This window comes from Hesperophylax consimilis, chromosome 20 (genome assembly GCF_061612785.1).
Source record: "Hesperophylax consimilis isolate HC1 chromosome 20, BYU_Hcon_1.0, whole genome shotgun sequence".
Classification (NCBI taxonomy): Eukaryota; Metazoa; Arthropoda; class Insecta; order Trichoptera; family Limnephilidae; genus Hesperophylax; species Hesperophylax consimilis.
This window is the reverse complement of record NC_142855.1, coordinates 21,994,458-22,014,184: the sequence shown is the minus strand read 5'-3', so window position 1 is coordinate 22,014,184 and position 19,727 is coordinate 21,994,458. Positions and strand designations below refer to the sequence as shown.

Sequence of the window (19,727 nt, the reverse complement as noted above, 5' to 3'; positions counted from 1 at the left end):
TCTCTTTCGTTTTCTTCCATGTTATAATCAAGATTTGTAGTATGAGATAACGTATGTTCTTCAATTTCTACCTGTAGCTATTTGATTGGAGTCGTGCGATATACTGATTTGTCTGTAACACAAGACATGTGAAAAGGTGATATTTACTATGGAAGAATTTAATAATAAACATTATTTTTCTATGACTTACTAAGTCCTTCTATCGGGTTAGACGTGAGACAATAAGGTTATTTATTTAACTGTGGCTTCAACACAAAAAAACCAAGTCTTCAGTCACTGGAGTCAGTTCAGGAACTGACAGTCAACCGCGCTAACAACCTCGCCAAATTCCTATCGCTTAGGACCGACATTTAATTCATACATTAACTGCTGTAATTTCGTCCGATATCAGAGAAATGCGTATATATCCGCTTGTACATATGTGATAGTCAATTTCAAATAGATATTGTGTGTTGAAAAAAAACAACCCGTAAATTAAAAACTTTCAACAATATACACATAATTTAGTTTGACTGACCAAAGTCGCCAAATGCCGATCGGGTGGGACTGACATTTATTTTGTATATTAACTTCTGTAATTTCATCCACATAATGGCATAATTAAAATGATTGCTATGATTGCCCGTTGATAGAATACACTGTCATTAACGACGAGTGTATCTGCCGAGTTTCAGCTCGATCGGATGTCGAGAAGTGGGTTAATTTTCAGTTCCAATATTCCATTTCATTAATTTATTCACGAAATATTACATTCAAAATATATATCTGTATTGCAGAGAACCGTTTGCAATAGATTTTAAATCATCCTTAAGTTGTGTTTACTCAACACCTAATGCATTTTAACAATATCTCTAACAACGTTTGCTTTGTTAAACTAACACACTAGATCAGAGGTTCCTAAACTTTTTTGCCCCGTAGACCACTTGCCAAACGTTTTTTTTTTCCGTAGACCCCCCGAATATTGAATTTTCCTAAAACTATTAACGTCCCAAGTGATAATCATTAATTTTTTTATTAAAAAGATTCCCTTCCCTTGCCTGTCCAACAACCGAGTGGCGGTATAGTTCCTCTGTCTTTACATTGTGCAGACAGGGGCACCCTTGTGAGGTATTACACCAAATGAAAATGAAGCAGGATAAGCAACAGGAATTTTTTTCTGTAGCTGACCCTACAGAACTGCCCCTTAAGTTCTTTGTTAGCGTTTATTTCGATCAGTTCTTCTTCTCATATGATATCCGATTCTTCAACATTCCACTTCCAAATTCAAAATGTCCTCAAACTTAGTTTTGAAGTCTCTGTTAAGTGCATTTATTATTACCCTGGACATTTTTCAAAAACAAGTTGGGGAATTAGGAAAATTCGCGGCTTCCAATGTGCAATGTTTTTCTTGAATATATTAATTCTGACGAGAAAAGGAACGTAGACTCTATTTATATACCTCAATTAACAACTTTACGAAATATGAAAATACAAATATCAAATAAGTAATTTCTCATAAGTGTTACGTAAACTGTATTATATGTATTAGGTATATTGTGTCATCTACGGAACTCCTAAATGTTGCCTTAAGGTAAATGGGGGTCCGCTCGTATGTACCCCCATTTGAATCTCGTGGACAAGCCGATATCGACCCCTGGGGGTCTATATAGACCACTTTGGGAACCACTGCAATATATGAAACAACCTAATACGTGCATGGCTTGTTTGTATTAACTATGACATCAGAAATACCTAATACATAATACATCTTTGCTCTCGCACTTTTCTACGGAAATCTAATGAATAACGTAAATATAAAATAGGATTTTCCATTGAGGCAAATTAAATTAAGATTTTTTTAAATATTTTCCTCATTGTGTAATTGATGTTGGAAAATTTTTGTAAATTTGTAAAAAGTAGGAACAACCTTGATAAGCACATTTTATTTATGTATAACTCAATGTTTTTATGTCATAATAACGTTGTAGCCAGTTGGAACCGTTTCGTAATGTGCGTTTTAAGATTTTTTAAATCAATTACGCATTTTTGGTACAATGACCAGAATGCTAGGTTTTGTAATCTACAAAATCGTTCGTAGCATTCTCGGGAGGGGCTCGGTAATTTGGGGACCCAAAGATGCCTTACTCTCAAATGATATAGAAAATGAAGTTTTCAGTTTTCTATGTTTTGGGTTTTGGTATGCATACAAAAAAATATCGTTCTACAATAAATTTATCAAATATATATTATATTTTGTGAAATTAGAACTTTCTTGTTATTAGACCTCGGACTCTCGATGGGGGTTTTGATTTATGGCTTGAAAAGTGCCAGGCAAATGACTGCTGTAGGAATATATTTACTCAATTAATTCACAAATATTGAATGTTGTTAATTATAAATGTTAAATGTTAAAGATTTTAATATAAATGTTATTGATCATAAATGTTAAATGTTATTATGTTATTATAAACACGAGCTCCTGGAGCTCAACTTATGGAGAAATAGAATAATAATGAACAAATTATTTATAAGTCTGCATATTGTTATCATTTATAATGTTAAATAATAAATAAAAAATAAAATAAATAATCATAAATTTTAAATGTTATCTAACATAAATGTTAATCATTATAAATGTTGTGAAATCACCGTTTTTCACAAATAAACAATTAATAAAAACACGCAGTATTAAAGTTGTCTAAGACAAAATAACACTAATTAAATGTGAATGTAACCTACATAGACATAGACAACTATACTGACAACACGCGGCGTATAAAAAAGTCACCCTTAATTGTTAATCGAGTCGTTAATTTGAGTCCCTCTGTTATTCGTATGGGCATAGACAAAAGGCAATCGATGTTTGTGGCGCCAAGCCACTGAAGGAATAATCGATAGAAATGTGATGTGGCGAGCCCTGTCTCGAAGTAAGATCACTTGTACCCTACTTCTGCTGATATAAAAAATATATTTCCAAACATCAAAAAATATTATATGTCATACGGCATATGTTCTGGTCTAGTAATGTGTAATTTCAATCACTTCAGAAATTCTAAAAATATAGTAATATAGGATTCATATGTCTTATACTGGTTTATAAATGTGGAAATTCTAACTATACAATTGTAAATTTTCTCCTAAATGCCCTGGAAAGAATCTAAGACTTGTGATGTCCCGAAAGAAACCATTCATCTGTTCTGAATGCAATTACTAATGTTATCCAAACTGACCCTGGTAATAAATAACATCTTTGCGATTCTTTCAAGGATAAAGAAACCATCCTGTCACTTCGAATGCAATCAACAATGTTCTCAAAATTTGTTTTGACAGCATCGCCATTCCATTGTAAGAATATTATGTACTAAATACACAATTTGGCTGTCCTGAAACGGGAATCCTTCCCAGTTGGACAGACAAAGGTTCATTTTGTTTTGTATTGTTTGTAATTTATATATATCATTTTCTTTGAAGGGCCTCTAGAAGTAGGTGGATCTGTAAATGGGTGACGTCGGTTTTCTTTAAAATGGTTTAGACATACATCTAGAGATTATCTGTTCGGTGACAACAGCTAACTAATTAAGTGTTCTATGTATGTTATTTGTTTGTTAAAGTGTTTTTTTTTTCAAAAAAACGAGCTTGTTGACGATATCAATGGCTGAGAGGAAACCTCATTGGCTCTCGCACGAAAGATCAGGTTCGACATCCTGCTAGGCTAACTAAAAAACTAACTAACCATCACGCCGTTTCCCCGCAGGGGTAGGCAGAGAGCACGGACCGCCAAACAACTCGGTCACACCTCACACTCCTTGCCTCATTCACATTCATACATCGTCTCATACATACTCTTCTATTATTCTGACTCTTGACATGGCCCGACTCGAGTATCTGATTCTTCCTCGGGCGTCCCCGACTTCTAATACCATCCGCATTTGCATCATATATCCTCCTTACACTCCTGTCTTCGCTCATTCGCTCTACATGCCCAAACCATCTAAGCGTCCCTTTCTTAATCTTACTCATTACGCTTACATCAACCTTGCACTCTTTGCGGATCTCCACATTCCTCACACGATCAAACATGGTTTTACCACACATACGCCTCAGGGATCTCATTTCAACAGCATTTAATCTACTTTCATCCTTTCTTTGCCAGTTCCATGCCTCACTTCCATACATCAAGGTAGGTACCAGCACTCCGTTGTGGACTGCTAACTTCGCTTCTTTGGACAATTTTTTGCTAATAGTATATATGATCTTCAGTCTCTCGTGTCTAGGATGAACGAAGTATGCATGAAGAATGAGTAAATGATGAATGTAAGTAAGTCTAAAGTCATGGTGTTTGAAAGAGAGAGTACGAAAACAGTGTGCAATATAGTTGTTAATGAAGAATACTTGGAGCAGGTGGATGAGTTTGTGTATTTGGGAAGTATGTTCTAGAGAGATGGGAAGGCTGATAGAGATATTGAAAATAAGGGTAAATGCAGGTAATTCCGTTAATGGAGGACTGAACGCAGTTGGCGCTAACAAAAAAAATTGTCCTGCTAGGCTATTAAAAATATGTTCATTTCATTAGCTGATTTAGTATTATAATACGGAATTTTTGGTTCATAGTGTTCTTATAAATCATCATTATTACCACTTCAAACAATACAAACGACACTAAAAAAACATATACTTTTAAAAAGCCACATCACTTCCAAACAAACAATTATTCATAAATTATTTCCAGTTCCACCTCTACTTCTCTACTACAACTTCTTTCACCATTCACTACTGTATACCACAATGTTACTTCATTACATGGACTTTAATTCAACTCTGTATATCATTCCAGTCAAAGATATTGCTGTATTAGTATTCTTCGGGCGTCCCCGACTACGAGATTAAAGCCCTAACAACAAATAATTCTATGAGTTTTCGTTAAAACTTATTAATTTAAATATTAAATTAACTCGTTAAGGCGATGCAATACGTGGTAATTCAAAATCACGTGTTTTTGGTTTGAAAATTTGGTCGCCTAGAAATGTTTCAGATGCTTTAATTAAATACTGCGAATAGAATACATCTTGGCCTTTGAAATAATCAAGTTTTTTTTAGATAGAAGTCTTTTTATAAGCCCAGAAAAAAATAATGTAAAGTCCTATGAAAACTGCTTTAAAGTTCAAAATCTCCTACTTACGAACCCATTTTCGGTTATTATTTTATTGTATAATGTGGCAAATTAAGTTATTTATAAATTGATCGAAAAAATAAATATTTATGCCTGAATATCCACAAAATAAAATAAAATGCACTTTTTGACCATGTTTTAAGCTTGCATAAATTAAAACAGGCGGATGGTGTTAAGCGGGAATTTAAACCTTATCGCCATCTACGTAAGGGTTGTTATTGATAGCGGCTCAATTTAAAATATTACAAGACGTAGTACATCGCCTTAAAACAAAGTTTTTGTTATTATGGATGTATCCATCCATTTAAAAATAACTTACAAAACTAAAAAAATTGTTTGATTGAGGTTTGAACCTACCTACCCAGGAATTGAAGTTATAAAATCTACACAAATGCCGATCCGGTAGGACCGACATTTGTTACGTATATTAATGTCATCCGATTCAGAGAAATGCGTTTATATATTCGTGGTGTTACTGCCAAAAGTTGGTAACTTGCAACAACATGTTTTGGATTAAACTCAATTTTAAAATCAGGGTTTTACTTATGTTAACATACAAAGTAACCCCATGATGTCAGCTTGTGTGTACGTGATTGCCACAAAAAATGATATAGTGCATTGTCATCCACAACGAATCTGTGAGACTAGTTTTAAATGTGAAATTCAAATAGACGTATTTAAAAATAAATACTTCTTCAAAAGCAAGTACCACGTACATCACTTAACTAATTTTATGAAATCAAAATTTCGAATTTTAAAACAACACTCTGTGGTAAAACAATAACATTGTTCAACTAAATTTTCCTAGACTACAGTCAAAGTCATGGTTAACAAATAAGAAATTTTAGATTTATCTGAAGATAAAAACATGAGTATTTTCTGACAACTTTAGTAAGGAACATTCTATATTCAAACGTCTACAAGTTGACCATAGTTGACATATGATAAATAGCATTTTGACTACAAAAGATTGTACAGGTATTTTTGTTGTTGTAAACTAGTCAAATTCCGCTAAAAGCAAAGGCTGTTTAAAAAAAAACAACACGTAATTTCAATTTAAATATCTAATGGAGACAAATTTAAGTCGCATATATCGCATAGTTATTTTATCAACTTTTATTAAGAGAAAATGGCACATGAATGCATCTTTTATCGGAAAAAATTCGGTTTATGGGAGTCACTCGAATAACCGAAATTGAACTTGATTTAGACTAATTTAGGGCTGGGGAATCCGAATCTGTAAGAATTAGGTGGGGGTCGGCACTATTAACTGAGTTATAGGGTTTTGAAATTTCGTACGCGATACATAGGAACCATGTTTTATTTATCAATTATGACATAAGAAAATCAAATTAGTGACTATTTATTAGTTTCACATTTCAGAAGTGCCAACCAAAAAATAAAAAATGTTGCCATATAATAATAATATCAATGCATGGAAAATTCAGAAAATTAAATATCATTTGCCAGATTTGTAGTTTATTATTTAAAGTCTTGTAAATATTAAATTTATATATATATAACCTAACCTAACTGTGATTTTCTATAACAAAAAAATGACCCTTTAATAACACCCACTCGCGTCCCCTTTAGAGTTATATCCCAGTTTTCAAGTAGTTTGTGGGCTACGCTAGGTTTGTATAGACTGGTTTGTGATTTGATTCTAATACCTTTTTTCCATGTTATTTCCTGTTACAAAAAATTGCCCCTTTAATAACGCCTGCTCGCGTCCCCTTTAGAGTTACATCCCAGTTTTCAAATAGTTTGTGGGCTACGCTAGGTTTGTATAGACTGGTTTGTGATTTGATTCTAATACCTTTTTTCCATGTTATTTCCTGTTACAAAAAATTGCCCCTTTAATAACGCCTGCTCGCGTCCCCTTTAGAGTTACATCCCAGTTTTCAAATAGTTTGTGGGCTACGCTAGGTTTGTATAGACTGGTTTGTGATTTGATTCTAATACCTTTTTTCCATGTTATTTCCTGTTACAAAAAATTGCCCCTTTAATAACGCCTGCTCGCGTCCCCTTTAGAGTTACATCCCAGTTTTCAAATAGTTTGTGGGCTACGCTAGGTTTGTATAGACTGGTTTGTGATTTAATTCTAATACCTTTTTCCCATGTTCTTCTGCCTACTCTAACCCAAACTAAAAACCTAACCTATTTTGTAAAAAAATATTATTATAATATGGCAACACTTTTTATTTTTTGGTTGGCACTTCTGAAATGTGAGACTAATAAATCGTCACTAATTTGATTTTCTTATGTCATAATTGATAAATAAACCATGGTTTCTATGTATCGCGTATGAAATTTCAAAACCCTATAACTCAGTTAATAGTGCCGACCCCTATCTAATTCTTACAGATTCGGATTCCCCAGCCCTAAATTAGTCTAAATCAAGTTCAATTTCGGTTATTCGAGTGACTCCCATAAACCGAATTTTCCCCCAGAAAAATCAGAAAACGATACGGTTACATCTAGGACTCGAACCCAGGACCCTTACCTTGCCGCGGCACAACTCTACGACTGAGCTAATGGGACCCTATCCCCTTCGGTCACATTTAATTGTATCATACTTCGAATAAGAACTACCAACATTGTCTTCATCTTTATGTATGATCGCAAGATTCAACCCGAACTAAATGCAATCTAGACAGCGTCTTTTAGTTAAACCTATCTAATTTTTGTGCCCCGGCAAGGCAAGGGTCCTTGGTTCGAGTCCTAGATGTGACCGTATCCTTTTCTGATATTTCTGTTTCAGATTTTCGTTTGGAAATCGCTAATATTGTCTTCAATAATTAAATATTACAATTTGAGGTATTACATCACTGTCATTGGCATTGTGTTTCGTGTTCAACAGCTGTTATAAGCAAGTATGTCAAAAAGCGTCTTCGCTCTTTCGCACACACTAAATAATAATAGTTAAAAATGAGACGAATAGTGCCGTGCCATTTCGTTGTGATTGTAAGTATGCGCCAATATAGGTGCACACGTGCATTTTTCAACGGAATTCGAATAAAATATTTTCCAGATGGGTTTTCAAACTTTGACAAAGGATAAAACAGTGGTGACATGTGGTGAAAATATGAATAATAATTTTTTTATAAAAAAAAAAAACGTTACCGGACAGCAAAGTGCACATAAGATTTTTTACTCCAAATATGCTAAGGAATAGCTGGTTAAAGTTTGTCGGGTACGTGCCGATACACCCTGTATATTTTTATACCTAATTTCTAACAATTTATAACAAGTTTCTCGTCAACGCTTAAAGTTTTTTAATTCCAAAAAAATATATATGTTATTATTGAAGATAATATCTATACATTTTTTATGTCGAAACGTTCATTATATTAAATTCCCTCAATAGAAAAAAATCGTAAAGTAAGCTCCGAAAATTGTTAAAAACACTTTTTGTTCTGTTATTTAATATGTAAAAGACATGAAAAAAATCACAGTGTATCTTTAAACGCATCCCTATTTCAAACGACTCGTGTTTTATTAAAGATTTTCACCATATTCGCTTAAGGCGATGCACTACGTCGTGTAATATTTTAAATTGAGCCGCTTTAAATAACAACCCTTACGTAGATGGCGATAAGGTTTATATTCCCGCTTAACACCATAGGCCTGTTTTGATTTATGCAAGAAAAAAACATGGCCAAAAATTGCCTTTTATTTTATTTTGTTGATGTTCAGACATAAATATTTAATTTTTTTCGATCATTTTATAAAATACTTAATTTGCCACATTATACAATAAAATCATAACCGAAAATGGGTTTGTAAGTAGGAGATTTTGAACTTTAAAGCAATTTTCATAGGCCTTTACACTATTTTTTTCTGGGCTTATAAAAAGACTTATCTAAAAAATACTCGATTATTTCAAAGGCCAAGATGTATTCTACTCGCAGTATTTAATTAAAGCATCTGAAACATTTCTAGGCGACCAAATTTGCAAACGAAAAACACATAATTTTGAATTACTACGTATTGCATCGCCTTAATTATTATCGTTTTTTTTAATATAAGCGCGCTCCCTCCAACATTTATATTTACATATCTTCCTTTTAAACCATCTTAGAACGCATCCTACGGAGCCTTAAGCGCACAACCGAATTCGACTAGTTTATATTTATTTGTTTCCCATTATTTAAATCCATATTTCATTGCTAAAATCTCGGTTATTTCATTCATATAATTCTAATGATTGTTTAGGCAAATATTATGTCGAATTTACACACGTTTTTTGCTATGTGTTAAAACAAACAAAAATGGCTTTTTCCTATGAACTTTGTAGAGACAAATATTTAAACACATCATTATTATTTGCATTTTGCAAAGACTACATGAATCTGTCAATTCTCTCTTCGATGGAATTTTTACACTGGTCATATAAATACATAAGAACCTTTTTTTATTTAACTGCAATATAAAGTAATGTAAAAAAGATACAATATTAAGTAAAATAAAGATATAAAGTGATGTAGTTTGTTATCAGTCCTCCTCACTAGATATTCCTGTTCCGAGGCGGACTGTAGGTTGTTGTATTTGTGTTGATCATGATTTCCTCATCTTCTAATTTGTTGGTTCCCACAAAATATAAAATAAATTAAGCAAAAAGTATTTATGTTTGTTGTCTGTAGGTTTCGTTGGGGTTACTTCATAAATTTAATGATTTCCTCATCTTCATGTTTAGTTAGCCATAATTTGATGTCTTTTTTAAACTTCTCTATATCCATGGTGTTTTTAATTTCAATAGGAAGGGCATTATATAATTTCATCAAATTTTCATTAAATTTTTTCACAGTTTATCGGTTGTATTTTAATGTAACGTCGGTACTGTATTTTAATTTAATTTTAAAATGTACAAAATTTTACATAATTACATTACTACATTTACGTAAAATTAATTCAAATAACATTCAAAACCGTGTTGCTTCAAACGACTTTAGCTATGTTTAGTGACTGTTGCTCGTCTGAAAGAAGTGGGGAAGATAAGAGAGATGTGTAGAGGAAGATAGACAGTGGACGGTTTAATGACAACTCAACACACCTTTCATAAGTTATATAAAGTCATTAAAAGCAATGAAAAATAACTAACCTGTAAAACTCACCTATGTTTTGTTTCATCACTTTTCATGACTTTATATCACTCTTTAAAGGTGTGTTGAATTGTCATTTTGTTGAGTTGTCCGGTAACCGCAATGGACACTACCCTGCTATTCAGACCTGATCGTCAAACGTTGCTTTTTCAAGCAACGTCTCGTAACTCGTAACTATGAATAATAAATGGTTAATTTTCTTCATTTTTTATTATTAAAATTTAATAGGACGGATAATATGAAGTAATTATTATAAATAAATATAAATTTATTTATTTATTTTATGTATATAAATTACAAACAATACAAAACAAAATAAACCTTTGTCTGTCCAACTGGGAAGGATTCCCGTTTCAGGACAGCCAAATTGTGTATTTAGTATATAATATTCTTACAATGGAATGGCGATGCTGTCAAAACAAATTTTGAGAACATTGTTGATTGCATTCGAAGTGACAGGATGGTTTATTTATCCTTGAAAGAATCGCAAAGATGTAATTTATTACCAGGGTCAATTTGGATAACATTAGTAATTGCATTCAGAATAGATAATTGTTTTCTTTCGGGATATGATGCAGTGCTTTTTCTCAAAAAATTTAAAATTTATTACATGGTTATCGGTTTCAGTCTGTATTTGGTGTCATATTTGAAAGTTTACTAAAGGGCCTTAAAAAGATTCTCCACATTGGTATCCAAATTATTTATTGAAGTGTACGTACTGATATTATTGTTACACCCGTTAACTAGTTATTAAATTGCTTGAGTTTTATAAATGAAAAACCGCAAACAGTTGTTTGCAGTCTATAATTTGCACCAATATGAAACAGAACAAGAAACAGACTTATAAAAAGATAATAGTCACAACTAGGTATCGAACCCAATATCTCTTGTCTTACCGGGACAGGCGTCTTAACCACTCGACCATTGGGACAGATTTATTAAACGTTATATTTGTCGATCTTATATTTCAAATTCAGAATTAGCAATATCATCTTGCAAACTAATTTTCCTTATATTTTTGGCTTCTAACTTTTTAAATGATTACAAAGTTTCTAATGAAAATGTTTTGTAATCTAGATTGTGTCTCGGATAATCGGAGTGTCTGTTTCATGTTTGGTTATTTTCTTCTTCGTAATATATTGATTGGTATAATATATAAAATAAGTTGTTCCTGTATATTTGCTATGGTTGGTAAAACTCAGTTTTTAAGTAATTATTCCCCCAACTTACCTAAAAACATGTCATAACCAGAGATGTGCTTTATTTCAAATAAATCCATTTCAAATGGAAATGCAAAATGCAAAATGCAAAATGGGTATTTTCCATTTTGCATTTTAAATGCTTTTCTGAAAACCATTTTGCATTTTAAATGCTTTTCTCAATGCATTTTCCATTTTAAATGCTTTTTTGCAACATTCTTCCTACTATCTCCACTCATCTTTTTTCATAAGCCCCAAATATCAGTCGGTCCTCAACCTCGCTATGAGAGATAATTTCCATTTGTCAAGTTGCTCCCTGGTAGGAGCCCTGGCAATTGAGTGATACCATTACAAAAAATACTGATTCAAATACTGAACATGGGACCATGACGCTGTAATATTAAATGTTAGATAGCAGTTTCTATGTTTTTACGTTGGCAACATTAGTCCCGCGCAATTTTTTTGTGGTTTCATAATCTGTAGTCGTAGTGTTTTTGGATTTACCATCATGTAATATGTTTGTTCTATATTGCTGTCCATTATTAAATGACAAAATCGTTTAAAAATTCTATAATTATTTTGATTGTTTGACCTGAGAAACCATTTTGCATTTTGAAAATAGGTATTTTGCATTTTGAATTTGAAATGCTTTTCTAAAAACCATTTTGCATTTTGCATTTTCAAATGGAAAAGTTTTGACCCATTTCCATTTTGCATTTCAAATGGTTTTGGGTACCTACCCATTTTGCACATCTCTGGTCATAACCAATTATCTAACTAGCCATAACTCCGTTCCACGCATGTGTATGCAGAGAGGATTGACAGACACACATATCCGTCTTGACACACACTCATTGCTTCATTCACATCCATACACTCTTCTGTTGTTCTGACTTGACAGGGTATGAATCAAATATTTGATACATTTGATCGTGTTATGTCTTACTCGAGCGTCCCCGACATCTTATACCATTCACATCCGCATAATATACACTCCTCTTTTCGTTTATACGCTATACATTCCCAAAAAACAAACTCACGTCCGACTTGCTTTCTTTACTTATCTCCCCATTTTTATCTCGATAATATATGTTGTCTATTTACCACACATACGTTTCAGGGATCTCATTTCTTCATCATACTTTCTTCCTCTGTCAGCACCAAGCATTTTATTTTAAATAGCTCCTAAATAGTGTAATTGTCATCTGCCGAGTTTATCTCAATATTCATGAAATTAACTTAATTTTCCTCATAAAATGTGTTTCCTGCCATCTATGGAGCGTTTTTCTAAACTCTCGAAATAAACTGTTTCAGAAAACTGCCGCGAGATGTCTCTGCAAATGTTCAGCGCTGCCGTCGCCAGGGGAGCCGCCTTCGCCGCGGTGAGGAACTCCGCTATGGCCGCCCAGCCGTGGAAAATCATCGCCGTTAGGGAAATTCAGGTGAGGAACTTGGCTAAACCTATACGTACCTCTGGAAACTAACTTAACTTTTGCAAACGGTCAAAAGGGGAACAAATACGATATGTTTATTTATTTATTAATCTGTTGTAAGCGTAATGGTTTTAAATGAAGAAATTTATGCTTAGATTACATTTAGAACAGATGGACGAAGATTTGTTCTGCGACTTAGTTTTTGTGTAAGTCGACTCGTATGTTGAACGAGCTAATAGCATCTGTTCCTTCTTCATATAATGCTGGCCTCTTAAATACCCGCATTAATAAATCAATTTCTACAGCCCCTGCCTTAACCCCTACTCGCAATGCTGCCCAGCCGGGTGGTAATATAGTTCCACTGCCTTTACACTGCACAGCAATGGTGCTCTTGTCAGATGTCACATAAAAATGGACAACATATTTAATGGAAAAGTTAGAGGTATAATAAGTCGTTGATATGTCCGAGTATGACGTGCAACGATCAAGCGAATCAAATACCAGTCATTGACTGTGTTGTCAGTTTTCCACCCAGGCGTATTGGGTTCAATTCCTTGGCTGGTTAAGATATCCATCGTTACACAAGCAACTTTCACGTGATGGTAAGTACTAGGAGATTTAAAAATATTTCCAACTTATTTGAAACCAAGAAATGTATTTTTTAGATTAAACATGATTTGGGCAGGTCAATAGTCAGAATAACAGAAGGGTGTTATTTGAGACGAAGTATGAATGTGAAATGAGCAAGGAGTTTTTGTCGAGACAGAGAGCTGTGTAGCTGTCTCGGGTCATTTTTTTATGTGAATACCACACAAGAGTCCCAACTGCTCCCAACAGTCTAGAGCCAGTGAGACTATGATTTCTCCAATTAGGATATGTTGTGAAACTGGAGGTAGTGGGGATCTATCTGGCAATTCAGATCTGGTCTTCAAACACAAGCCACTTCAAGCAACGCCTTAGTATATAGGTAAATGTTGATCTTTCACCACTCCCAAATGTTTCATATGATAAATTTTGTTTTGTTTTGTTAAGGATGTGAATGATTGAACATGTCGGGGACGCCAAAGGAAGACATGGCGTGATCAAGTGAAACGAATAAAATTTTCAATTTTTAACAATAATATCAAGCCTTATTTAAAATTGAATTCAATCATATTTTCTAAGGATGGATTGTTTCAAAGAATTTGATCAAATCATCAAATTTAAATGTTGATTTTCAAGTTCTGTGAAGGTTCTACTCAAGTTTTGTTATTATATCATTATTGGTGAGTTGTTACACAAAATTTAAATAATAACAGAACTTGAACAGAAACTTCACAGAACTCAAAAAACCACTTTGAAATTTGATGATTTGATCAAATTTGAAACAACCCGTCCTAGTCTGAATTCGACTACGATCTTCCATATAATATAGAAATTTGCCAATTTAAACAGTATTACATATAAATTCACCGTCCCTCTTGTAATAATTTGAAATGTGGCCCTGACTTGAAGATTGACAGCAAATGATAAATTGTATTACGATTGGATATATTTATTTTCCAGACTTCATCCAAGCGTTTAAATGACGATGGTCATGTCAGCGGTTTCTCGGTAGCGGGCATCAAGAAGCACTATGCGGTAAGTCAATTCTCTATTATTAAATAACTGGCGCAAACCCGTGAAAAATCACGGGATATTATAATTATTCCAACTTTGAAAAAAACACATTTGAAATATTTTTTTTGTATTATAAGTCCCTATTTTATCGCTTGTCTGAAATATTCTTCAGATGAGCAATAAAAATTTTGAAAATTACATCAATTAACATTTGAGTTCATTCTACGAGATTTCACATTTAACGGGGATAAAGTATCACGCACAGACAACGGAAATTAGTATGTTTGATGAACAGTATTAAAATTATGATTTACAGGGTTTTCCAATAAGAGGTGTTATTTTGATATTCAAAGAAAATTTTCCCGTAAAAGATCAATGGTTTCGTTGCTTGTGTGGCACGTAGCGCCGTCTTGTTGAAAGTAAACGTTGTCCAGATCAATACCATCCAATTCCGGCCATAAAAAGAGATGAGCGCAATCCATTCACCGTAACTGTTGCTCCAGCCTCATTTTCGAAAAAGTAAGGTCCAATGACTCAATGACTCCGCCGGACCATAAACCGCACCAAATAGTCACACGTTGAGGATAGAGAGGCTTTTCAACAATAACTCTTGGGTTTTCCGAGCCCCAGATGCGACAATTTTGCTTGTTGACGAAGCCACCGAGGTGGAAATGGGCCTCATCACTCAAGATGATTTGCATTTGATTCACTCAAGTGAATTTTAATAATTTCAATGCGTTTTTGAAGCGTGTATCGTTCCATTTTTATTAATGGCGTAGTTTCTACTTGTCAAATGTCAAAAAAAAAGCTTTAAAAGTAACATCTACCGAAATAGCGGGCTATTCAAAATAACACCCTTTATTGGAAAAACCCTTTAGATATCTTATCCCTTCCGAATTGCGCTGTATTACGAACCAACAAGAACAAATAAATAAAATCAAACTTTTTTTCCAAAAAAACTTATATTAAACAAAAATAAAAATATATATATATAAAATATATTATTATATTATTATTATTATATCTCATTATGAATTATGAATCTAAGTAAGAATCGTGGCTCACTTATCAGGCACAAGAGCTCCTCTTTTCTGATAAGGTATACATGACCAATTATGAACCTTAATATTATATTTTGCAAAATATGTATGTATTAATGTAACCCATATGATGTATATTAAAATAATAAAAAAAATCTACGTCACATTCAAAATTAAAATTCATAAAAAAATTTAACCTATGTAAATGTATATTTATTCAATATGTATGTAATGAATTTATGCCGCCGTTCATACAATAGTTGATGGTTACCTTCTCACAAGCTTTCTAAATCATTAAAACTCCGGTTTCAACAAAGCACTTTTATTTTACCAGATTGACATGGGCTCTGATAGGCTGTTGGAATAATATAGACCACCATATTTATTTTCCTATTATTCTCGACAGCTAACGCCATTTATGGGTAACCTAATAGATTTTCAGCCATGGATTTTTTTTATTTATTTATTTAATTTTTAATACATCCCGTGATTTGTCACGGGATATATAAAAATACCTTCAAAACAAGATGAAGGTCACTGTACTGGTAACTCACGCCAAAGACATCGACTGTAAATTGCCAGTTTTCTTTTGAACCGTACCCTTGGGTAAGAGTTTGCAAATGAAACGAACTTCACGAATATCTTCAGACAACTGACTGATTGGGCCAGTTGTTTGTCTGTTTATCGGCCTAAAATTAAACCGCTTCCACGCGTGTTAAGGCTTAGACATATTACGCTGTATTATGCGCACATAATTTGTTATGTGCGGCATACATGTATTATATGTTGGGGTGACACACTACGCTATAATCTTCCTCAGGAGAGGGGGCCAGATCAATTGGGAAACTGCAGTCGAATATCATTTCTTTGCATGGGATCTGTCACTTTGACAGGTGACAGCCGCGTAATTACGGCGCTCCGTAAATTGTTCTGGTAGCATAATTTTCAAATATAGCCTGGCTAGCAGATCACACCGCATATCGTCACCACGCCTACACTTAGCACATCATTTTTTTAGATGTGACAAGTCTGTAAGGGTTTGTATGGCGAGCAATATGGAGAGATAAAACTTATAGCGTAATCTGTCTCCCCATTTAATGTGGAGCAATTGTTTTTAACTCTAAACAGAATTCGTGAAAGCTTTAAAGAACGAAGAAAAATAACTGGAATTTAACGTTTTATGATACGTGTCCGGTGATAAATCTCATGAAGAATTCGTCATCGGAAAATTTGTGATAGCAGAGTATTTATTTATTTAAATTAATTTGTACAATTTTTTTAAATAACATTACAGATTGGGGTGTAGGACGTTATAATTGTACAGTTTTTACAATGTATTTGCAGTGATAAAAACCTTGTAAGTGCATTGTGTAGGACATGGCTTTCCCACGGGTGAGTTCATGAACAAATTAGTTCAGCTCGTTCTACAGGGTGTATCGGCAAGTACCCGACAAACTTTAACCAGCTATTCCTTAGCACATTTGGAGTAAAAAATGTTTTGTGCGCTTTGCTGTCTGGTAACATTTTTTTCCCATTAAAAACAAAAAATAAATAAAAAATCCATACTCCGTCACTGTCATTTGCATAGTTTCTCGTGTTCAACAGCTGTTATTAGCAAGTGTGTCAAAAAGTGTCCTCGCTCTTTCGTACACACTAAATAATAATAGTTAAAAATGAGACGAATGGTGCCGTGCCATTTCGTTGTGATTGTAAAAGCGCGCCAACGTAGGTACGTACGTACATTATTCAACGAAACTCGAACAAAATATTGCCAGACGGGTTTTCAAACTTTGACAAAGGATAAAACATTGGTGACATGTGGTGAAAATATGAATGGTAAATTTTTTATTAAAAAAAAATGTTACCAGACAGCAAAGTGCCAATAACATTTTTTACTCCAAATGTGCCAAGGAATCAAGCTAAGGCTTTTAATGGAAGGCCAGTAAAATTATAATATATTATGTTGTTTATTGCATTAATAAAAAAAAAAAATAATAATAATAGCTGGTTAAAGTTTGTCGGGTACGTGCCGATACAACCTGTATAGTAAAGGAGGTTAAAGCGATGTTCTCGAGAATGAGACTTATTATTGAGGTACATCCACCTTCTGACCGACACTGTCACTGTGAAAGCCGGGCAATTCAGTTAATATTATAATAAAACGAAACAATTCAAAACAAATAATTTTATTTCATCAACAAAAATACGGAAAATTATTTATTTCTTAAATCGACGAGGCGAGGAAACTAACTGGCAAAATCTTAAATACAAATTCAAAATTAATAACTCACTAAACAAAACTATTTATTAACATTTCTAAACATAGTGGGAATTTACGCAAATATATCAAAAAAAACTTATGATAAATATATATTTTAAGGGGACCTATATTTATTTTCATTTGAAAATTAACACTATTTTATGTTCTGTTCTTGTTGAAATCGGTTATCCACACTAGCCTCTACTTTTTAAAAAATTACGCAATCTAAGATTAAAATTTAAAAAAATACGATTTATGAAACATCCTGTTGTTGCTTATGAATATGCCTATCAGGACATCCACAAGTGACATTTTTTTCAATAAAACAAACACAAAAATCTTTTAGAAAGGCCGCAAGCAAATATTTTAGAGTTATTTGCTTTAAATGGGCGAGGTTCATGCGAACGCGATTTAAATTCGTTTGACTTTTGAATTTTAAGGCGAGACAAGCCTCTAATAATGGGGGTTTTCTCGAGGCGCACATTTAAATTATTTCCGACGAATTCCTAGGGATGTTTGTTATTTATGTTAAAGATTAATAAAAATAGTTCTTTACCATTAAAATATTTTATGTAAAACGGTATGAAAATCTTATAAAACGTTTTTATACCTTAAAATTAAAGGTAAGCACCAGATTTTATCTTTCTAGACGATAAATTAGTAACTTCCCGAGGGATTCCTCTAGAAACATTTGAGAATTTAGTAATACGTTCATCAGAAATAATTAAAATAAACAAAACGGAAAGATCAATTTTCTAGGGTAAATTCAACAGTAGATCGGTTCAATACACAGGACAGAGTGACGTATATTTTCGTGCATGTCTTCACTTACGTCGGAATTATTATTATGTCTCAAACGATTTAAATTGCGTTCGCATAAATTCGCCTAACTTTGTTGGATTCCATAGATAACTAAAATACAAATCGACAATAAATAACTTTTTTTATTTACATTATAAAATACACTGAGTTTTTTTGTAATATTTTTATTAATAGCATTTTAATAATTTTGGTTACAATACATCAATTCCTAACTAACCATTTTATTGAAAATCGCAAATATTTAACACTTTCTATACCTTTCTACATACTACCACTTCTACTGACTTGACTAAACACTACTATAGGCGATTACAATAGACTTATCTAGAGAAAATCGAACATTATTTAAATATATTTCGAAATAATCGAAAAAAACGTCGATATGTTGGCAAACTTTTTACACAAAACTAGGGAATTTACTTAGCAATGTTATTTTTTCCCATTTGGTTTCAACATGTGAAACTTAGCAACAAGATTAATTATATCACACAGTTGAATATTTTCCACTTATTCTTCTATATTCTCCTTAAGCTTACATTAATAAAGGTACACTTTTCGATAAGAATTTGCCATTTTTAAACAGCTGCAATATGGCGTCCAAAAAACTCCACAGCTACTCTTGATGTTATTATTACATAATAAAATATTACAGAAGTAAGACTCAATCGACAATAAAACGCATAGTATTTGCGTGCCTGTATCGTCTAAAATAAGGCTGGAAATAGTGCTACGCGTGCCGTCGGTCAACCCACGACGTTGCATCGACGAGCTGGACCGATGGTCCTAGTATGCAGTGCGTAGCAAATTGCAGGGCACTACTCTTCATTTATTCATCTACATACCTAGTATCGGAAGTGATCGACGTACGGGTGGCACTATTTCAAGCCAAACAGTGTTCTTCTTCTTACTTTGCACCATTTGGCCGATCTAACATACTCTCTATCTACTGGGTGAGGTTATATGAGTTCAAGAGGGACATGTACGATATTGCACAGTGCTTTTTTGGATACACCCACGCAATTTAAATTGAATTTTTGATCAGTGTAAGCAGCAAACAATAAATAATGTTTATTGTTCACAGAATTCAAAAGCAGAGGAAATAATTTTAAGATGTTTAGTTTAA

General features: G+C 33.2%; 1 protein-coding gene across 2 annotated transcripts in view; it reads left to right on the top strand.

Moving 5' to 3' along the window:
• The window catches only part of LOC149414335 (uncharacterized), a 109,818-nt gene that overhangs the window by 13,722 nt on the left and 76,369 nt on the right, over positions 1-19,727 (top strand). For both annotated transcript variants that reach the window (XM_089643982.1, XM_089643983.1), the window contains exons 2-3: positions 12,765-12,892; positions 14,429-14,503. In XM_089643982.1, the coding sequence (XP_089500108.1) occupies positions 12,779-12,892; positions 14,429-14,503 (189 nt within the window). In that variant the 5' untranslated portion in view covers positions 12,765-12,778. The remainder of the gene's footprint in view (positions 1-12,764; positions 12,893-14,428; positions 14,504-19,727) is intronic.